The following is an 18,113-nucleotide window of genomic DNA, read 5'->3' on the forward strand; positions in this document are numbered from 1 at the left end:
ATCCCCGTACATTGCCCCCAGCACCTGCAAAACTGCCTGAAGGTCTGCAGTTCTGGGCCTGCTGCTGCATCCCACGCGGTTGGCATTTAGACCTGCTTTGCTGCCACCGCTGGCTACATGGTCGGCCCCCTGAACTGTCTGGCCTGCATTGTCGACCTCTAGGTCGACCCCCTGAACCTATATTAGACCTGTAGCATGTCTGATTCCTCTGTCCCCGCTTTGTGAAAAAGAGCATCTCTAATCCTTTGAACATATTTCTCAGTAGAAATATGGGGGCGGCTGTTGTAAAGGCTCACCTTTCAGCATATTCACTTCACCACCAGATGCACCTTGTTTCTTTTCCTCACCTTTGATTGGGTGTGGTGCTTGGCCTTAATTGCACTCACCTGTCACTCGTTATATAAGGACTGCACTCACCTACCTCTCACTCTTTCCTCACTCCCACATGAGGTGGCAGCTGAGGTGAGTATCTCTTTGAGTCTCCTGAGTTCATGTATCATTTCGAGTTACTTAAATCATACTTTATGTCCTTTTTAGAGATAGCAGTCCATGTGTGTCTTTCCTTCATTTACCCATTATTCAATAAAACGACAAAACCTGTAAATGATTGATAGGGATGGGTATCGAAACCCGGTTCTTGTTGAGAACCGGTTCCCACTGTTTCAATTCCTTGGAATTGTTTGCCATTTTTGCAAACGATTCCCTTATCGATTCCAGTCGCCCCGAATGACGTCACCACGTTGAGGAGCGTCATTTACCTGGCAGGAAACATGGTACCTAAGCGGCTCAAACGCTCAAAAGTTTGGTTATACTTTACGAGAACGGATGACAACAGGGCAACTTGCAAAGTAGATATTTCATTTAAGGGAGGAAACACTACGGATATGCAAAAAACACACGATGACCTTAAATGAATGTCGTGTTTTTAATTCTGCTCCGGACTCGTGAATCTCAACCCAGCAGCAGCGGTAACGTTTGCACGTCCTCTCCCGTTAATGCGGCAGGTAAATAACCAACAACAGTGCATATTATGTTAGCGCCATCTGCCTTATTACAAAACCTGCCATTACTGTGCATTTAGGTGACCATGATGAGAGAGACAGACAGAGTCTGGCTGGCTCAGATGCTGGCAGTTCTCGCTGCAGTCTACCGGTAGCGTCTCCTTTCAGGCCAGGATAGACGAATGTCACGAGCAGTGACTAAGTTTGTGGTAAAAGGCTTGAACCCATTTGCCACAGCAGATGCCCCCGATTTTTGGTAAGTGAATGTGTTTAATTGTAGGCAGGGACATTACTGGATCTTCTTGTGTAATTGCTGCTGAATAATTTATGTTACACTTTGTTATTGTTACAGAAGAATATTTATTTTATTATTTTACATTTACAATTTTTTTTTTCCTGGGGACCCTGTGACACCCCATTGAAGAGCCGTAGGCTCTGGATCTCTTAAGATCTCACTGTTGGGTTTGTAAGGCCATGTTACTCCTAAATTTCTATCTTGTTCAAAGAGAAGATATAAAACAAAGTTCTAAGCTAATTGAACTTAGTGTTCTCCTTTTTAAAAAAAAACGAATCGATAAAGAATCGAATCGTTAAACAGAATCGAAAATGGAATCAGAATCGTGAAAATCTTATCAATACCCATCCCTAATGATTGACTGCTTATTCTCATTCTAATCGGATGAGCCCATGATGATGACTACTTAAACCCTGAACCTTCCTTCCTCCAAAACAAAAGCTTTAAAAAAAACCCTCATAAATGAATTGTCGTTGTGTATAGTACCTGGGTAGGTTTGATGAGTGTGAAAAGGTGAATAGGTGGACGAAAGAGGGCTAAGGTTATGGACCACACAAGAACCAGGGAAACTTGGAGTCAGCTTCTCATATTGCAAACATTTTTTTAATCATCCCCATATGTTTGTCATCTTTTTCAACATACTTTTCATGTTATTGTTCTCCTTGGTTGCTATTTTGTTAAGCATAATTATGCACTTGAAATGATCATAAACTACCTACTACAGACACTTATGCCTGTAGAATAACAATAACATCATGTGATTAATGACACAGCAGCATCAGTTTGATGACATTCTGTCTGTCGCTGTCAAAATGCATTTTGGTCTTTTAGATTTTTAGCCTTAATACAGTTTAAATTAGATGAGACACATAAAAGTTCATAAAGCTATAATGAGGAGGAAACTGACTAAAGAGATTTTCTCTTTAGTCAGTTGATAATCTCTCCCACTGGAATAGCGTCTTTATTTTTTCTTTTCAGTTTTCTTTTTTTTTTTCTAGTTCTTTCCTACTATCCATACTTGTCTACTGACTACAGCAGCAGTAGTAATACGATGGCACTATTCCAATATGGCGGCCAACCAAACCCGTTTGACAACCTGTTTGACCGGTCTCAGCTTGCAGTGATGGAAGCATTTTATTTTAAAAACGGCACAAAATGGCAATTTCTTCTGAATGGGCAATTTCAGCCTTTTCACAAGCGTTTCGTTTAATCATACCACTAGTTTTAGTTTAACTAGTTTTTTACGCATCTACTGGGGTTTCTTTCACGGGTTGATGCGACCATTTTATTTAAAAATCGGGATTTCGGGATGTTGAACTAGATGGAGACAGAGCCAGCTAGTTTTGTTTTGTTTTTTTTAACACAAAATGTTTTTTGTTTTGTTTTTGTTTTTTAAAATAAATGTTGATGTTGTAGCGATTTGGCACATAAGTAAAATTGAAGCACACAATCCCGTCGCACAACATCAACATTTATTTATATACAAAATAAAAATGCTTTTTTCTTTTTTACAGAAAAGAATTGTAACTTCACAATTCAACACCATTTACGTGGGTTCATAGGGTAAGTCCTCATCTTTAACCCATAGTGATTTGGGTAATTTCTCAGGGCCTTGGAAGGGTGGCCATATCAGGATACATGTTTGAAAAAGGATACATGCTTTTAAAAACGTGGTAAAATGCAGGTTACATGTTTTAAAAAAGAAAAATCTGGATGCATGTTTGAAAAAATAAGCAGGGTAGCTGTTTGAAAGATACGGTACAATACGTTTTTTGTTTTTTGGAAAGAATCAGTGTTTCAGAGAAAACATTAGCAGCCTCCTTTGTAACACTCTGTGACCAACCGTAGCTGCTCGATTTTCACCTCGTCCAACCCCACCAGATTGTGGTATGCCTCGGCGATGGCGTCAAAGACTTTCCTTACCGATGTCAGTTCGTGCAAGAGAGTCTCCTCACCCCTCGTTTCATTCCTTCCATTCAACGTCTGCTGATTGCCCACAACATCAAAATGGACGACGTCAAAGTCCGCACGGTGGCGTGACAACTTGTGTATTAGACACCCTCACTCCAAAAGCATATATCTATATAATTGGAATCTCCAAGAACATCATCCTAAAACGGCATTCGGGGGGTTGTTACAGTAAAATAATTTTTTTTTAAAAGCAGTAAAATTTTCATCTGAAAATGTTGAATTTTAGTAAAAACAATGCTTTGTAGCTTGATACTGTCATTACAGACAAAGTGGACGTTTAAAAGTCTTTTGTATTAAGCGTTTGAAATGCAATATGTCTCCTTATCAGCTGGAAATATTAAAGCCAGAACTTACAACACAATACTTTTTACTTCATGTACAGGGTTTCCAAAATAGGTTTTATTTCAAGTAAACAAACAAATACATTTGATTCAGCTAAAACAGATCATCACATTTATTCTTGTAAAGGGTTTTCTAAAAAGTTGACAGACATGAAGAAGAATGTGTTTGTAAAACTAGCGGTAAAGTATGGGAACTATAAGACAGACTGTTTCTGCTATCAAAACAGTTTGTGTTGTTAATCCTGAATGATTCTTGGTCACAACATTTTATTCCACACACATTTGGAAAATCGCATAGTTTGACAATAAATATCCCAGTAAAGACGCTTCATTTCTTAAGAAATATGCAGAGGGAGTGGCCATGAAAACAATGTCACATTGTTTTCATGGCCACACCCTCACCCCAGGTGCAGAGGCCTATTTCTGTTCAGGAATGTTGTGAATACTTTGAGATTTATATTAATTGCAATTCCTACCTCTACATTTATTTTTTGAAATATATAATTAGCACAGCGTGGCCGTGCAATTTTTTTTAGTTTTTATTCCTATCAATGATATTTTCACTTGTTACCTCTGAATTATTGAATCAGACCTAGATGACATGAAATTTTCAGCAAAATTATAATTCAAATACTCCTTTAATTATTGATTATTCTCATTAATTTTCAATCATTTTATATATTTTTCCATAGTATTACATTTGAATTTAACAGATCATTCTCTCACATAACAGACAAATATTTGTGAAATTATGATACATTTCTGAATGTATTTTTACAATCTAAATATGCATATGTACAAAAAATATGTTTAAAAAACAAGTAAATTGTGTTTTACTATATTTACAGTGATGTTATGTTATTTTACCTTTGACATGTAAAATCACAGTCTACTTATGTAAATTGAAGATATTCTAGAAAGACAGTACAAAACTGTAAAATATACAGTAAGATACTTTGACATTACTATTTTTTTGGAACAGTGTACACTTCTTGTAAATAAAACAAAACAAAAAAGCTGATTGGAAATGCATAAAAAAACCCCACCCTGCCTTGACTTTCGTTCTGCGAGCACGCATGCTCTCTCTCTCTCTCTCTCTCACACACACACACACACACACACACACACACACACACACACACACACACACACACACACACACACACACACACACACACACACACACACACACAGAAAGAGATCATTAATACAAAGGATTGCAGCAGCTTTTTGGATTTTCACTCTTTGATGGATTTAATATGAACAGCCACATAAAATTCATTCCAATTTTTTGCCTTTGCTTCAATTAAGATGTGCCTTTAAATCTGTGATACCTGCCTTGTTCAAAAAGTTTACTGACATAGTAAAGAAGTAGCTAGGGAACTCAGTGAGCAGCAATACCTTAGGGACACTTTCTCAAATAAAGAGGATTTCATCATCTGCAGTTTGTGGGGAAAAAAAAAGTGCCACATTATAAAACAAATCAATTGATCCACAAATTATGGATGCAGACTCTTTTCAGCTATAGGTGTAAAGGTATACTTCATGCACTTAGCATTGGTGCACGCTTCATATAGGACCGGGTGCTTCTAAAAACAATAGATGAGATGTCGATGGGGGGCGATACACCTGCAGGGCACCTTGCTGTGCAAGTTTAAAACAATGAGGGTGGGGCAGGCTGTTGCTGAGCTCCGGTGTAACTGGCCAAGATAGGCCTAAGGGTCCGCTGTTGCTGGCTACTTCAGAAAATAGGCGAGACCCTGCTCGACTGGTACATCTGCGGGGCTTTTACCTTCTCGTAGAATTACAAAAAGAGCCAATACCGGCCACTAAAAACAACTAGCTGGCTCTGTCTCCATCTAGTTCAACATCCCGAAATCCCGATTTTTAAATAAAATGATCGCATCAACCCGTGAAAGAAACCCCAGTAGATGCGTAAAAAAACTAGTTAAACTAAAACTAGTGGTTTGATTAAACGGAACGCTTGTGAACAGGCTGAAATTGCCCATTCAGAAGAAATTGCCATTTTGTGCCGTTTTTAAAATAAAATGCTTCCATCACTGCAAGCTGAGACATTGTCAGAATCACAAAATGAGTGTGATTAAAACACTATTACCAACACTTTTGACTAGATGTAAATAAGAAGCATTCCTGCATGTTAATGCACACTGTGAACCAAAACGGCTTCCACCACTCCACGCTAAAACAAAGAATTGCTTTTAAGAACACATATGTCTGCATAACTAAATGTTGAGACACGCCAAAGCAATAAAAGTAGTTGAATTAAAAACCCATGGTTTGATTAAATTAAAACCCAGTTAAAAACACATGAACTCATATTACCTCTCTGAGCCCTGTGTGTTTCCACACATGAACTCGCATACCCCCAGCACACCTGAACGCGCATGCGCACACGCACGAAACCGATCAAACAGGTTGTCAAACGGGTTTGGTTGGCCGCTATATTGGACTAGTGCCATCATATTACTACTAGCAGCCATACTGTAAAGAATGTATTCCTGCAAAAGTGACTTTGACATATTCCATTTCTACTACCCAGGGATTTTTGTACAATTGCCCTAACAGCCAACAGAGATGGTCGATCATGCCAAACAATTCATGACTGACGAAGGAATTGACATTTCCAAGATGACACACAAATCAGAACTGCAGAAATAGGAAATAACTGATATAAGTAATTTTAGCTTTTCAGATTTCAGATCTGTACCTGTTTTACTTTGTTGCTGTCTTTTAATGTTTTATGATATCCTGAGAATTTAATAGTGTTTCCACTTAAATTACCAAATTGCATCTTCATCATATCCTCCTTAGAACCAGCCTGCTCATTTACGTCCTTTGTATTGGACATTTGCTTTTGGTCTATTTCTTTTGAGTTATCTGAGCTACCATACTAAGTCCTAATGTACTAAATAGTGGACATCCTGGGCTTTCCATTGATATCTATGTTTTGTAGTTTAACTCAGGGTTAGCTTCTTACTGTCTCTGGATATTATAGATTGAACATGACATTGGTTTCATTGCCTAATAGTGTATTTATTATTATTGACAACAACTACAATAAGTCAAATGAGTTGTTCTTGAGATTGAAAAATTTTATTAAGGTTCAGTATAGATTAAAATTTCTTGCACATTAAACAGCAGCTTGGTTTATTTTTATGTTAACTATTATTAACCTTGCGAGTGACAGTGAACTATGATTTATGTAAAGAAGAGAAATGTCAGCTTCAAATAGTTAAAGCTGACAGTTTATCTATCATGTAATTTACCTAAAAAAAAAAGGTACATTTTTCAATAATAGCAAAAAACACATTGCATAATGACAAAGCAAATCTGAGATAAAGTGAGCATTAACATATGAGGCCTGAATGAAAAAATGTAATCAATAATATTTAACCCTTATCCCAGTGACATTTCACAACAAAAGAATATTCTTATGACTAGCGATAAGGAGCTGGTGAGTGCTGTTTGACGTGTTGTGGAGGCCAACCTCTGTTGTTCTGTGAACTGTATATAAAATGTTTGTTCCTAGAGCTCACACACTCAGTTTCTCCCAGCCTCGGACCTTCACCTGACATTCGCACACAGCTCAGGTAAGATCTTAAATTACTTTTTTTTTTTTTTTTTTTAACAGAAAAAACACCAAACTCAATTGAAAATTTGTACTGTTTTAGCAATGTTGATATTTTTAAATACAGTTTTCTGTAATACTCACTCCAGCATTAATTTTCACTCATTTTTATCATTTTTTTTGTGTTATCCTAAATCAGAATGTATTCTGATATCTTTGCAGATTGCATTTACCATATGCTTGTTGTCCGTATTAAAATATATATTTTTAATGATTATGACATGGTGCTGAACACATGCTTCGCAGTGTCTCACAGAAAGCATTTCTGAAACCAGGAAAACAGGTGTGACAATATTTGCTACAATAGTTAACCCTCACAGAATGCAAAACTTTGTTCTGTCGCTTTCTTCTGTCTAATTTAATAAATCTGTGACCTTCTAACCATTTCACAACTAAATGGGGAACTTGCTTCAAATCTTAAGAGTGAGGAAAAAATGTATTGTATTTAGTTTCCGTTAACCTTTCAGTATAAAAGGTGATGACATTTTTCAACTTTAGAAATAGAGTGAAACACACTCTCTACATGTATTAAAAAGGCTGGATGAACTGAGACAGGTATAAATGCCGCATAACATAACTTCTGCAATCCCCCCTTTATCTTCTAAAGGAACCATGTCTGCTACGTACCTTCTTCTCCTGCTGGTCCCCGTGATCTCAGCTCAGACTTTTCACTGGGGTGCCTGCCCTATTCCAGAGGTGCAATCTAACTTCACCCTTCAACCGGTGAGCAAAGAGATATATGCATCCAGAGTAAACATTTTTTAGTGCAGAACTCATAGCTGGGTGTTTTTTTTTTTTGTTTGTTTTTTTTTTTTGTTTTTGTTTTTTTTTTGTTACAGTACATGGGTAAGTGGTATGAGATTGAAAAGCTGCCCGATATTTTTGGAAGAGGACAGTGCATCAGGGAGGAAAACACCATGATGGAAGATGGGTCTGTTCAAGTGTCGTACTCACAGGTGTGGGACCCCCAGAACCAGTAAGTACTGAAGGATCAGGTCGATGGATTGATGACTGGAATATAGGTTAGATGGACTGATACTATTCATTTGTCCGTAGAGTTAGATAAGCTTATGTTAAGAAATCAGTTTTACCCCGGTTCTTTTTATTCCTCGAGCATCCAGAGATGGCACCGGACTCAGTAGTCATCAGTGTTGGTCAAGTTACTTGAAAAAAATGATCAGTAACTAATTACTGATTACTTCCCCAAAAAAGTAATCCCGTTACTTTACTGATTACTTATTTTCAAAAGTAATTAATTACTTAGTTACTTAGTTACTTTTTAAAAACACGATTTACAACCTGAAGAGGTGATAAAGCGATAGATCTTTCAGCCCAATTCTACTTTTTCTACATAATCCATCATACAAAATGTAATCAAATGGAAAAGTCTCTTTTTTTTTTTACTTGTTTTATCAGTTTTAATCTTTTAACTTTATGCATCAAGCAAAAATTTAATTATATGCAACATTCTCTAACTTGAATAAATTAGTTTAACATTTAAACCTATTTTCTGCACATTCCAGAACATAAAATAAAATATTTTTTGTGTTTACACTCACTCTTTCAAATAGATGCAAGTAAAACACAGCAGAAAATAAATAAAGTCAAAGACTCAGCGGTCTTGTTGCTCTATTTTCACCTGTAAAGCAGGACTGCGGTAGGCGGAGGTTTACCCTGGTGCAGGTGTGCCGCGGTCAGTTGAAGAATCCGCGAGTTTCCCATTATGTCGTTGCGCACTCGGTGCTTGCTTGGAAGTTTAGGGGTTTTTTTCGCTGTAAAAAGAAGTTTTCTTCCCACGCACGATGGACGCTAATGTTTTTGTCACTTTTTATGGAATCAAACTCAAAGTAAGGTCAGTACTTCCACGCTTTAAACGCTGCACGCTCATACTCTCTCCCACAATCGATATGTGATCCATTGTTGATCTGCACACAGCTGTTGTCACTAACGGCGCACTCGCTTACGTCACTGTCGTGAGACATTCTCGCAAAAAATCACGGTTTTAGTAACGCAGTAACGCAGCGTTCCTACGGGAAAGTAACGGTAATCTAATTACCGTTTTTGCAATAGTAATCCCTTACTTTACCCGTTACTTGAAAAAGTAATCAGATTACAGTAACGCGTTACAAGTAACGCATTACCGGTGATGGGCAGTAACGATGGGCAGTAACGCGTTACTTGTAACGCGTTACTGCCCATCTCTGGTAGTCATTTTCACACAATCTTTATTCATCTTTTACTCATCTTCATTTATCTTCATTTAAGCATGCACTTCTAGAAGGGAAGACGAGGCCGGTGTCCCTCTCCAAAATCTTCACCCCTTTGTTAGTTACAGCCAGCTTTATAGAAGCGACCCCATCATAAAACCCCCTACGGTGTGCTGCAAACTCTGTCTGTGTCTATGTGCACGAGCACATGAATGCCTACATGTGCGCGTTCCCACGTGTCTATGTGAGTGCTCGTGTGTGACTGTGTACGCATACCTGTGTGTATGTGTGAGTGCACATGAGTGAGTGTGCGTGTGGATGTGTGTGCGTGACAGTTAAAACACTGTGGGTGTAGGTAACTCCCTAGAGGTCATAAAACCCCTCTCCCTTCCAGACCACAGTTATCCAGTTACAAATGTTGAGACCCCCACCCTAAAACATCCTCTGGGGAATTTCCACTCAGTGGGGGAGGTCTCCTACACTCTACTCCTAAGTTCACGACACAGTCAGCCTTTATTACTTTAAGGGCAGAGTCTCTACAATAGTTCTACATTCTATGTTAACACATTTCTAAACTCTAAAATCAGCTAAACATTCTACATTTAGCATAAAGGAGAATAACGCAGGGAAAAGCTAGTATACTTCCGCCTGCAGATATCAAAAAATCCTTTTAACTATAACAACAAAGAAAAAAAGTCTAGTTTCTTGCAGTAGCATTAATGTTGTTGAAGCAATTGGCCGCTGGTAATAGATGGCTAATAATGGATGTGTTTGTCTGCAGGGTGAAACCTTGAACTTTACTTCTAGTGACTTTTCTTTGGATTTGTTCCGAGTGTTGATTTAATGTTTGCACAAGTATTTTTCTTCTGAAGAGCTGGGTTGAGTATGAAAAAATGCCATGTAATCTATATTGACAAAAGGCTTAGTGGTGACACACCTCAAGTGAAGTTTTGATTAGGAGCAAATGCACTAGAGACAGACCTTGGTATGATAAGAGATATGACACAATGAATAGATTGATGAAATCGCATATTTGTCTCTCTCAGTCAGGGTAAAAGGTGGTACCTGGAAGGGACAGCCAAAGTTATAGACCCACAAGAACCAGCCAAGCTTGGAGTCAACTTCTTGTCTTGTAGGTACCTCCTTTATCATATATATATATATATATATATATATATATATATATATATATATATATATATATATAACTGTTACAACACTCCTTTTAACATTTTATTTCTGTTTCTGATCTTTATTTCCCAGTTCTTCCTTACACCCCATACTGGGTTCTGTCAACCGACTACACCAACTATAGCATTGTGTACTCCTGCAAAGATGTCTTTGGGATCTTCTACTTTGATTTCGCCTGGATTCTTGCGCGGTCACCTTCTTTGCCTCCACAGATGGTGGATCAGGCCAAGCGGATGCTGATCAGCGGGGGGATCGACATTTCCAATATGACTCCCACAGATCAGAGTTGTAGCGTTTAGCAAGAACTGGCAGAGATGTTCAGTTATTGTAGAGTGTGTTTTTCTCGCTGAGGGTTTTTTCCTTGATTACCTACGCCTGTAACTTTTTACATGAGCCTTTGTTTTTAAAAAGTACATTATTTTTGTGTTTTAATATGTTTTGCAGTTAAACGATCATCTCATCGAGCAAAAGTTATTTCCATCATGATTCATCTTCATGTCACAGTTCTTCAAATCAAAGTGCTGTCATACAGACATGAACACAGAAATGGTTTGAACTCTGTGTGAGCCGCCTGATAGTTGGAAACTATTCAGTAAAAGCTGTCCTATTTTTAAAGGTTTTGGATTTAATCAACTAAAGAGTGTTTGCATATCCTTGATTGCATGTAATAATCCATGAAACATGCTGTACTTGGTGTAGGAAAAACTTTGCTAAGATTCTGCTGGCATTAAAGATGAACCGATTAAACACTGGCTTGGCTTACATTCATTATAACTGTCATTAAATGAAGAAAATGCTATACGATCCTGACCCACAGTGAAATAATTGAGGGGCATTTTATTTTTAATAAAGAAAAAAGTATTTGCAATTTCACTGTAATAAAGTGGAAGAAATATCACACATAAATCATCTTTGTTCCTAGCCTCAAATCACAATAAAGCGGTACAACTGAAGAGCCAGCAGTACTGATTTTCAGCTAGTTATTTTATCTGTAAACCATTTAAAGGTGATGAAGAATAATATCATTTATATAATTTCCCTCATTCCAAGGTGGCATCTTCAGGTGTATGACAAACAATTCAAATGAAAATGATAAAGAAATAAATCAGCTTAATTCGGGGATGAACCCAGCATTAACACAGCGGTTCCTGAATGAATAACGACATTCATCCTTTCTCACAGTGACAGCACTTTCACCATACAGGAATGTGCGCATGATTACAATTAGTTAAACAGATGTCCTTATGCTGTCCGAGTGACGTAATGCGAAGGCTGACCTGTGTTTGTCTGGAGAGCTCAGACAGTGACCGAGAGCTCAGCCTCTAACTTCCACCTGACATCTGTATAGAGCTCAGGTAAGAACGCTTTAATAACTTTAATAAAATGGAAATACAACAAACATCTTGAGCATAAAGATTTATGTTTTAATACCCATAGTGTATCTTTTTACTGAAATTCTAAGTATATTATTAATGCAGCTCTTGCATTATTGCTACTGAAAATATACACTCCTGCAATAGCTCTCGTCTAATGTAACTTCTACCCTAATCTCCTGAAGGAACAATGTCTGGTGTGTGCTTTCTCCTTCTGATGCTCCCTCTGCTATCAGCTCAGACTTATCACTGGGGTCCCTGTCCTACTCCGAAGGTGCAGCCCAACTTTAACCTTCAGCAGGTGAGTACAAACTAAGGCATACACTCCTATAATGGCTTTCCTTCTCCGCCTTTCAGTGAAATCCATTAAAAAAAATTTACATATAAAGACCTCCTAAATATAAAGGCTCCTAAATATATATATATATATATAGCTGAGCTACTGGGACCTTATAACTACAGTCGTCCTCTCTGATCATCTGATTGGGCTCTTTTACACCCTCTCACACACCCTCTTCTTTTAAATCTAGAGGCTATTGCAATTCTAAACATTGGGTCAGCCTTAGCCTTCTGAAAATTAATTTCTATAGGTTAGCATTTCCTCAAATTTATTCCCAATATTTTTGGCTTTTCTTCTAATATGTATTTATGTGAGTGCGTATGCAAGAATGAGTGTAAGACCACATGTCTGACCGTGTTTTTTGTGTGCTTGAATATGTACACCTATCTTCAATGTGTGATTTTATGCAAACTGTGAAGCATTTTCTAACTGTGTTTTATTTAATGATATACAAATGAAATAATTATAATTATTAAACAAAGAGTTGCACAGATCTAATGACTTGCCTATGGTTGTTACAGTACCTGGGTAAATGGTATGAGATTGAGAAGCTGCCTGCTCCCTTTGCAAGAGGAAAGTGCATTGAGATAAACTACTCCATTAGGAGAGATGGGACCATCCAGCTGCTGACCTCGCAGATCTAGTAAGTACTATAGCAAAGGATTCTTATTGTTGGTTCGCTTGACACCACATTTCTCTGCAACTTCCATTTTTCTTTTAGCATATACTCTTTTGAAGGAATATTGATACCACTGAAAAGATATCACTCTCATTTGTATGGTTGATATGATGCTGGAGACAAAAATAATTCTACTGTTTCTGGCATAAAAACTGTTGTCTGTGTAAAGAATCAGAAAGAATGCTTTGTTTCAAAACTCATTGTACCAAAAATCATGTTCTTCTCTATGTATGAAATATGTCTGTATATAGTCCCAGATTCAAGAAAGTAAACAGCGTAAAAGTGCTTTAAATCTAAATCCTTTGTTATGGTCAGCAATGGGCAACTCCTCTTATTTGAAAAAAGATTCTTGTTTGAATTAACGTTGCACAGGACTTTTGCCGTTTTAGTTTGCCATGTTGCCACAGTGACAAACTTCTCCCAACTTTGATGCAAGTAATGAAAAAGACAACCAATAGGAGCACAGTATATTGGCGACTCACAGATGACAGAATACAATATAAATTTGAGGATTACTTTCAGAGATTACATCCAGAGCCTGGAATGACAAACAGTTAACCATCGGCTTTAAGTGACAAGTGATGAATAGGTAAGCCAACCCTGAAAAGGAATGCTATTTACATCAATGCACAAGTGAGTGTTAAACATAGGCAAAAGGCATGTGAAACATCAAACAAGTAAAACAAAGGTGATAAGGTCTAAGAGTCAAACATTCCAGGGGATAGGCAACTGCCATCTGGTTATAGGTATTATGACCAGGATGTTAAAAGCAAAAGATTCCACGAATAGTGAGTCTGTCTCAGTTTCTAGCGTGGTTAGGAAGATACATCTATGTTCAAATCAAAGGGCTTACAGCAGTAGCTCACAGCACACCTTGGTCCAAGCCATGATGATGGGTGATTTGATTTTTTTGTGAGTTTTTTTAAACTCCTTCAGGGTGTGTATTGTATGATGAGCAAAAAGTAATAAAGCTGACACTGACCATGGACAACTGACCTAAAGCTGATTGCCGGCACACCCGAGGTGGAGTTTACCTACATGAGGGATTCTGTCTTTCTGTCTGCCACGCCTCCAGCAGCAGATTTTATAATTAGTTGAATTAATAGTTAGTCTGTTTGAAATCTTTGTTGACATATTTTTTCATTTCAGTAAAGATAAGAAGAGGCATGCAGAAGGGACAGGTGTAGTTTCAGACCCACGAGAACCGGCCAAACTGGGAGTCAGTTTCTCATATTGTAAGTACTTATTATCCTTATTTTATCAACTATTTGATGAAACGTTGCAGTATTCCTGCTTTACTGAGATCAAATTGTACGAAGTCTGGTGGTCCTTTGAAATTACATCTTGACATTTGTATTTTTTCACTCAAACACCTTCTGTTGGCTATAATTTGGAGCTGTCCAGTACTTTAGTTGATGACAATATAGTGTGAGATTGTGAGTATACTGACATGCTGATACAAGCATTTGCCTTAAAGCACTGTGATACTGTACAGTTTTAATGTCATGGCTGTAGCCGGTCTTATTTATTGAACCTGTTGTATCATCATGATGTTTTAATTTTGTAATTACCTTGACTAATTTATCAGTGGGCTGATTTTATCAACTCATATTACATATTTGCTGATCTATCAGTATTAGCATTTTAGCCAATAAAAGAAACACCCTTGGGACTTGCTATGAATGTTGATGTTGCTTGTTTCTTCCACCATGCTATGTCCCTGTTTGAAACAAACTCGAAAGCCACAAATAAATCAACCAGCAGATCAGAGCAGAGGCAAAGCATAAATAGTTCAATAAAAAAAAACTACACAAAATCTGTTTATGTTTCATTTGTCGGAGAAAAAGAAAACCAAAAGCAGATTTTTAAGTCACTAAAAATCATATATTTGTCAGGCTCCATAATATTACACATTTAAGTTGGATCAGTTTTATTCAGAAAATCAATATAGAGATTCTCCTTTGGAAAAATGTTTGTTTTTTATACATTTTTTTTCTCTTTGTTCTCAGTCACTCCATATGTGCCATACTGGGTTCTGACTACTGACTACACCAGCTTGTCTGTCGTGTACTCCTGCACAGACATCCTTCGCATATTTCATTTCAACTACAGCTGGATTCTTGCCCGGTCGCCCTATCTGCCTCCAGAGACTGTGCATTACGCCAAACAGCTGCTAATTGATGAAGGAATCGACATTTTCAGGATGACACACACAGATCAGAACTGCAAGGATAAATAATAACCAATAGACACGTTCAGTTATTCCTCTCTTATGAACTCATCCCACTTCAATATATCTGTTTTTAATTGTTGCTGCCTTTTGAAAAGACATGTAAATTCTAAATAAAATGATCACTAAGTTAAAGTGTTAAAATTGTACAAAGGAGTTAGGTAACCCATTATCTATTAATTATTTTTAGTTTTAGCTATTTTAGGGGGATATCTGTGTGTGCAGGTGACTATTACTGTGCATAATTATTAGGCAACTTAACAAAAAACAAATATATACCCATTTCAATTATTTATTTTTAACAGTGAAACCAATATAACATCTCCACATTCACAAATATACATTTCTGACATTCAAAAACAAAACAAAAACAAATCAGCGACCAATATAGCCACCTTTCTTTGCAAGGACACTCAAAAGCCTGTCATCCATGGATCCTGTCGGTGTTTTGATCTGTTCACCATCAACATTGCGTGCAGCAGCAACCACAGCCTCCCAGACACTGTTCAGAGAGGTGTACTGTTTTCCCTCCATGTAAATCTCACATTTGATGATGGACCACAGGTTCTCAATGGGGTTCAGATCAGGTGAACAAGGTGGCCATGTCATTAGTTTTTCTTCTTTTATACCCTTTCTTGCCAGCCACGCTGTGGAGTACTTGGATGCGTGTGATGGAGCATTGTCCTGCATGGAAATCATGTTTTTCTTGAAGGATGCAGACTTCTTCCTGTACCACTGCTTGAAGAAGGTGTCTTCCAGAAACTGGCAGTAGGACTGGGAGTTGAGCTTGACTCCATCCTCAACCCGAAAAGGCCCCACAAGCTCATCTTTGATGATACCAGCCCAAACCAGTACTCCACCTCCACCTTGCTGGCGTCTGAGTCGGACTGGAGCTCTCTGCCCTTTACCAATCCAGCCACGGGCCCATCCATCTGGCCCATCAAGACTCACTCTCATTTCATCAGTCCATAAAACCTTAGAAAAACCAGTCTTGAGATATTTCTTGGCCCAGTCTTGACGTTTCAGCTTGTGTGTCTTGTTCAGTGGTGGTCGTCTTTCAGCCTTTCTTACCTTGGCCATGTCTCTGAGTATTGCACACCTTGTGCTTTTGGGCACTCCAGTGATGTTGCAGCTCTGAAATATGGCCAAACTGGTGGCAAGTGGCATCTTGGCAGCTGCACGCTTGACTTTTCTCAGTTCATGGGCAGTTATTTTGCGCCTTGGTTTTTCCACACGCTTCTTGCGACCCTATTGACTATTTTGAATGAAACGCTTGATTGTTCGATGATCACGCTTCAGAAGCTTTGCAATTTTGAGACTGCTGCATCCCTCTGCAAGATATCTCACTATTTTTGACTTTTCTGAGCCTGTCAAGTCCTTCTTTTGACCCATTTTGCCAAAGGAAAGGACGTTGCCTAATAATTATGCACACCTGATATAGGGTGTTGATGTCATTAGACCACACCCCTTCTCATTACAGAGATGCACATCACCTAATATGCTTAATTGGTAGTAGGCTTTCGAGCCTATACAGCTTGGAGTAAGACAACATGCATGAAGAGGATGATGTGGACAAAATACTCATTTGCCTAATAATTCTGCACTCCCTGTAGAGAAAGTTGAGGAACAGGTAAAACAAAGACAAGAACATGAAAAAGTGCCTAAAAGGCAAATAACTACAACACTGAGGAAAAAAAGATAGAGGAGATGATAGAAAGATGATATCATGATGTACATTACTCTCTGAACTTCATGTTTGCATATTGACACTAGAGTGGATCATTTTCCTTGGTGATGAAAAAAAGGTTCTGTGTATATTACAGGTACTCTTTACAACCATCATTAATATATTGAACATTCTATTCTGATTCACTCTGATTGGGGAAATGCAGTATTTTCAATAAATTTTTAGATTTTAAGGGTTACCGCTGACATGATTTATATAAAGGGGGGAAGTATCACTTTTATATAGTCGACAGATTATTCTTGCAGCACAGTGATGCAGGGGTTTCTTTGTGGCATGAAAACATCACAAAGATGTTGCTTTAAAGACATTATAAATGAATGTGCATGTGAATGCCTGCCTGTTTCTCTGTGTCAGTCCTGGGATTGAGTGGCAACCAGAACTAGCCAACTCTGAACTGGCAGCTGAGACATGGACTGAGAATTGTGTCTGGATTAGTGAAGAAGGCACCAGACGCGTAGCTTGTGGGGCTGTGAGGATGCCATTTAATTTTAATGGTGACAATTTTATTTGTCAGGTTTAAGAATGTGGATCCAGCAAATATTTGGCTTCATCCTTAAAAATGTGACTAAAATAAAATAAAAAAAATGTTTGCAGATTACCAGTTCATTGACTATTTATACAGGGAACTAAATATTTATTATGGGGAACCAAATGTTACTGCTCTACTAAAAGAGTCAGGAGAGATTTACACTTGTGGCCATTCATGCTGCCTTTTCTCTTTCCCAGTTTTTGTTTGGGTGTTTTAATCAGAATTTACACCTCAGTTTACATTACAGTTGCTGCAGTAGGTTTTGTTGGGGTAAAATGTTTATCTGTTTATCAAAAAATGCTTGTCTGTTTATTTCTATAAACAAAGAATAATCATTTAAAAATAATAAAAGCCATTCAGCTCAGCTCTACTTTATCAGAAGTAAAACTGTTTTACAGCATTAACTATTAGACTCGATCAGTAGCAGTGGTGGTCCAGAAGGACCAACTTGCTATTGTGTTCAATTTTTTACTTTCCTCCCAAATTAAACAGCTATAAATGAGCCTGAAATTCAAAATAAATCAAACTACTTCTTCTTTTTCTTTTTTTTAGTAGGTGCG

The 18,113-nt window shown here is 37.8% G+C and overlaps 2 protein-coding genes across 2 annotated transcripts; both read left to right on the forward strand.

Annotated features, from left to right (window-relative positions):
* The first annotated feature begins 2,818 nt into the window (after positions 1-2,818).
* On the forward strand, positions 2,819-11,402 carry LOC106676778 (apolipoprotein D). The gene is made up of 6 exons (XM_024803789.2): positions 2,819-2,859; positions 7,159-7,219; positions 7,865-7,980; positions 8,097-8,233; positions 10,511-10,596; positions 10,728-11,402. The coding sequence occupies exons 3-6, from the start codon at positions 7,870-7,872 to the stop codon at positions 10,952-10,954; spliced, it is 561 nt and encodes a 186-aa protein (XP_024659557.2). The 5' UTR covers positions 2,819-2,859; positions 7,159-7,219; positions 7,865-7,869; the 3' UTR covers positions 10,955-11,402.
* Positions 11,403-11,851: 449 nt separating this feature from the next.
* On the forward strand, positions 11,852-18,101 carry LOC101463925 (apolipoprotein D). The gene is made up of 5 exons (XM_014414094.3): positions 11,852-12,010; positions 12,214-12,329; positions 12,890-13,011; positions 14,197-14,282; positions 15,057-18,101. Exons 2-5 carry the CDS (start codon positions 12,219-12,221, stop codon positions 15,284-15,286), a joined length of 549 nt encoding a protein of 182 aa, XP_014269580.1. The 5' UTR covers positions 11,852-12,010; positions 12,214-12,218; the 3' UTR covers positions 15,287-18,101.
* Positions 18,102-18,113: the final 12 nt, after the last annotated feature.

The sequence above is a fragment of the Maylandia zebra genome, linkage group LG9 (assembly GCF_041146795.1).
Source record: "Maylandia zebra isolate NMK-2024a linkage group LG9, Mzebra_GT3a, whole genome shotgun sequence".
Classification (NCBI taxonomy): Eukaryota; Metazoa; Chordata; class Actinopteri; order Cichliformes; family Cichlidae; genus Maylandia; species Maylandia zebra.

What these genes read in the sequence shown, in the direction of transcription:
- LOC106676778 (XM_024803789.2), top strand. Translation starts at nt 7,870, where the DNA reads ATGTCTGCTACGTACCTTCTTCTCCTGCTGGTCCCCGTGATCTCAGCT. An exon ending in GTGTGGGACCCCCAGAACCA is followed by an intron (nt 8,234 to 10,510) that starts GTAAGTACTGAA and finishes TGTCTCTCTCAG; the next exon opens with TCAGGGTAAAAGGTGGTACC. An exon ending in TGGAGTCAACTTCTTGTCTT is followed by an intron (nt 10,597 to 10,727) that starts GTAGGTACCTCC and finishes TTTATTTCCCAG; the next exon opens with TTCTTCCTTACACCCCATAC.
- LOC101463925 (XM_014414094.3), top strand. Translation starts at nt 12,219, where the DNA reads ATGTCTGGTGTGTGCTTTCTCCTTCTGATGCTCCCTCTGCTATCAGCT. An exon ending in CCAACTTTAACCTTCAGCAG is followed by an intron (nt 12,330 to 12,889) that starts GTGAGTACAAAC and finishes TGGTTGTTACAG; the next exon opens with TACCTGGGTAAATGGTATGA. An exon ending in CTGCTGACCTCGCAGATCTA is followed by an intron (nt 13,012 to 14,196) that starts GTAAGTACTATA and finishes TTTTCATTTCAG; the next exon opens with TAAAGATAAGAAGAGGCATG.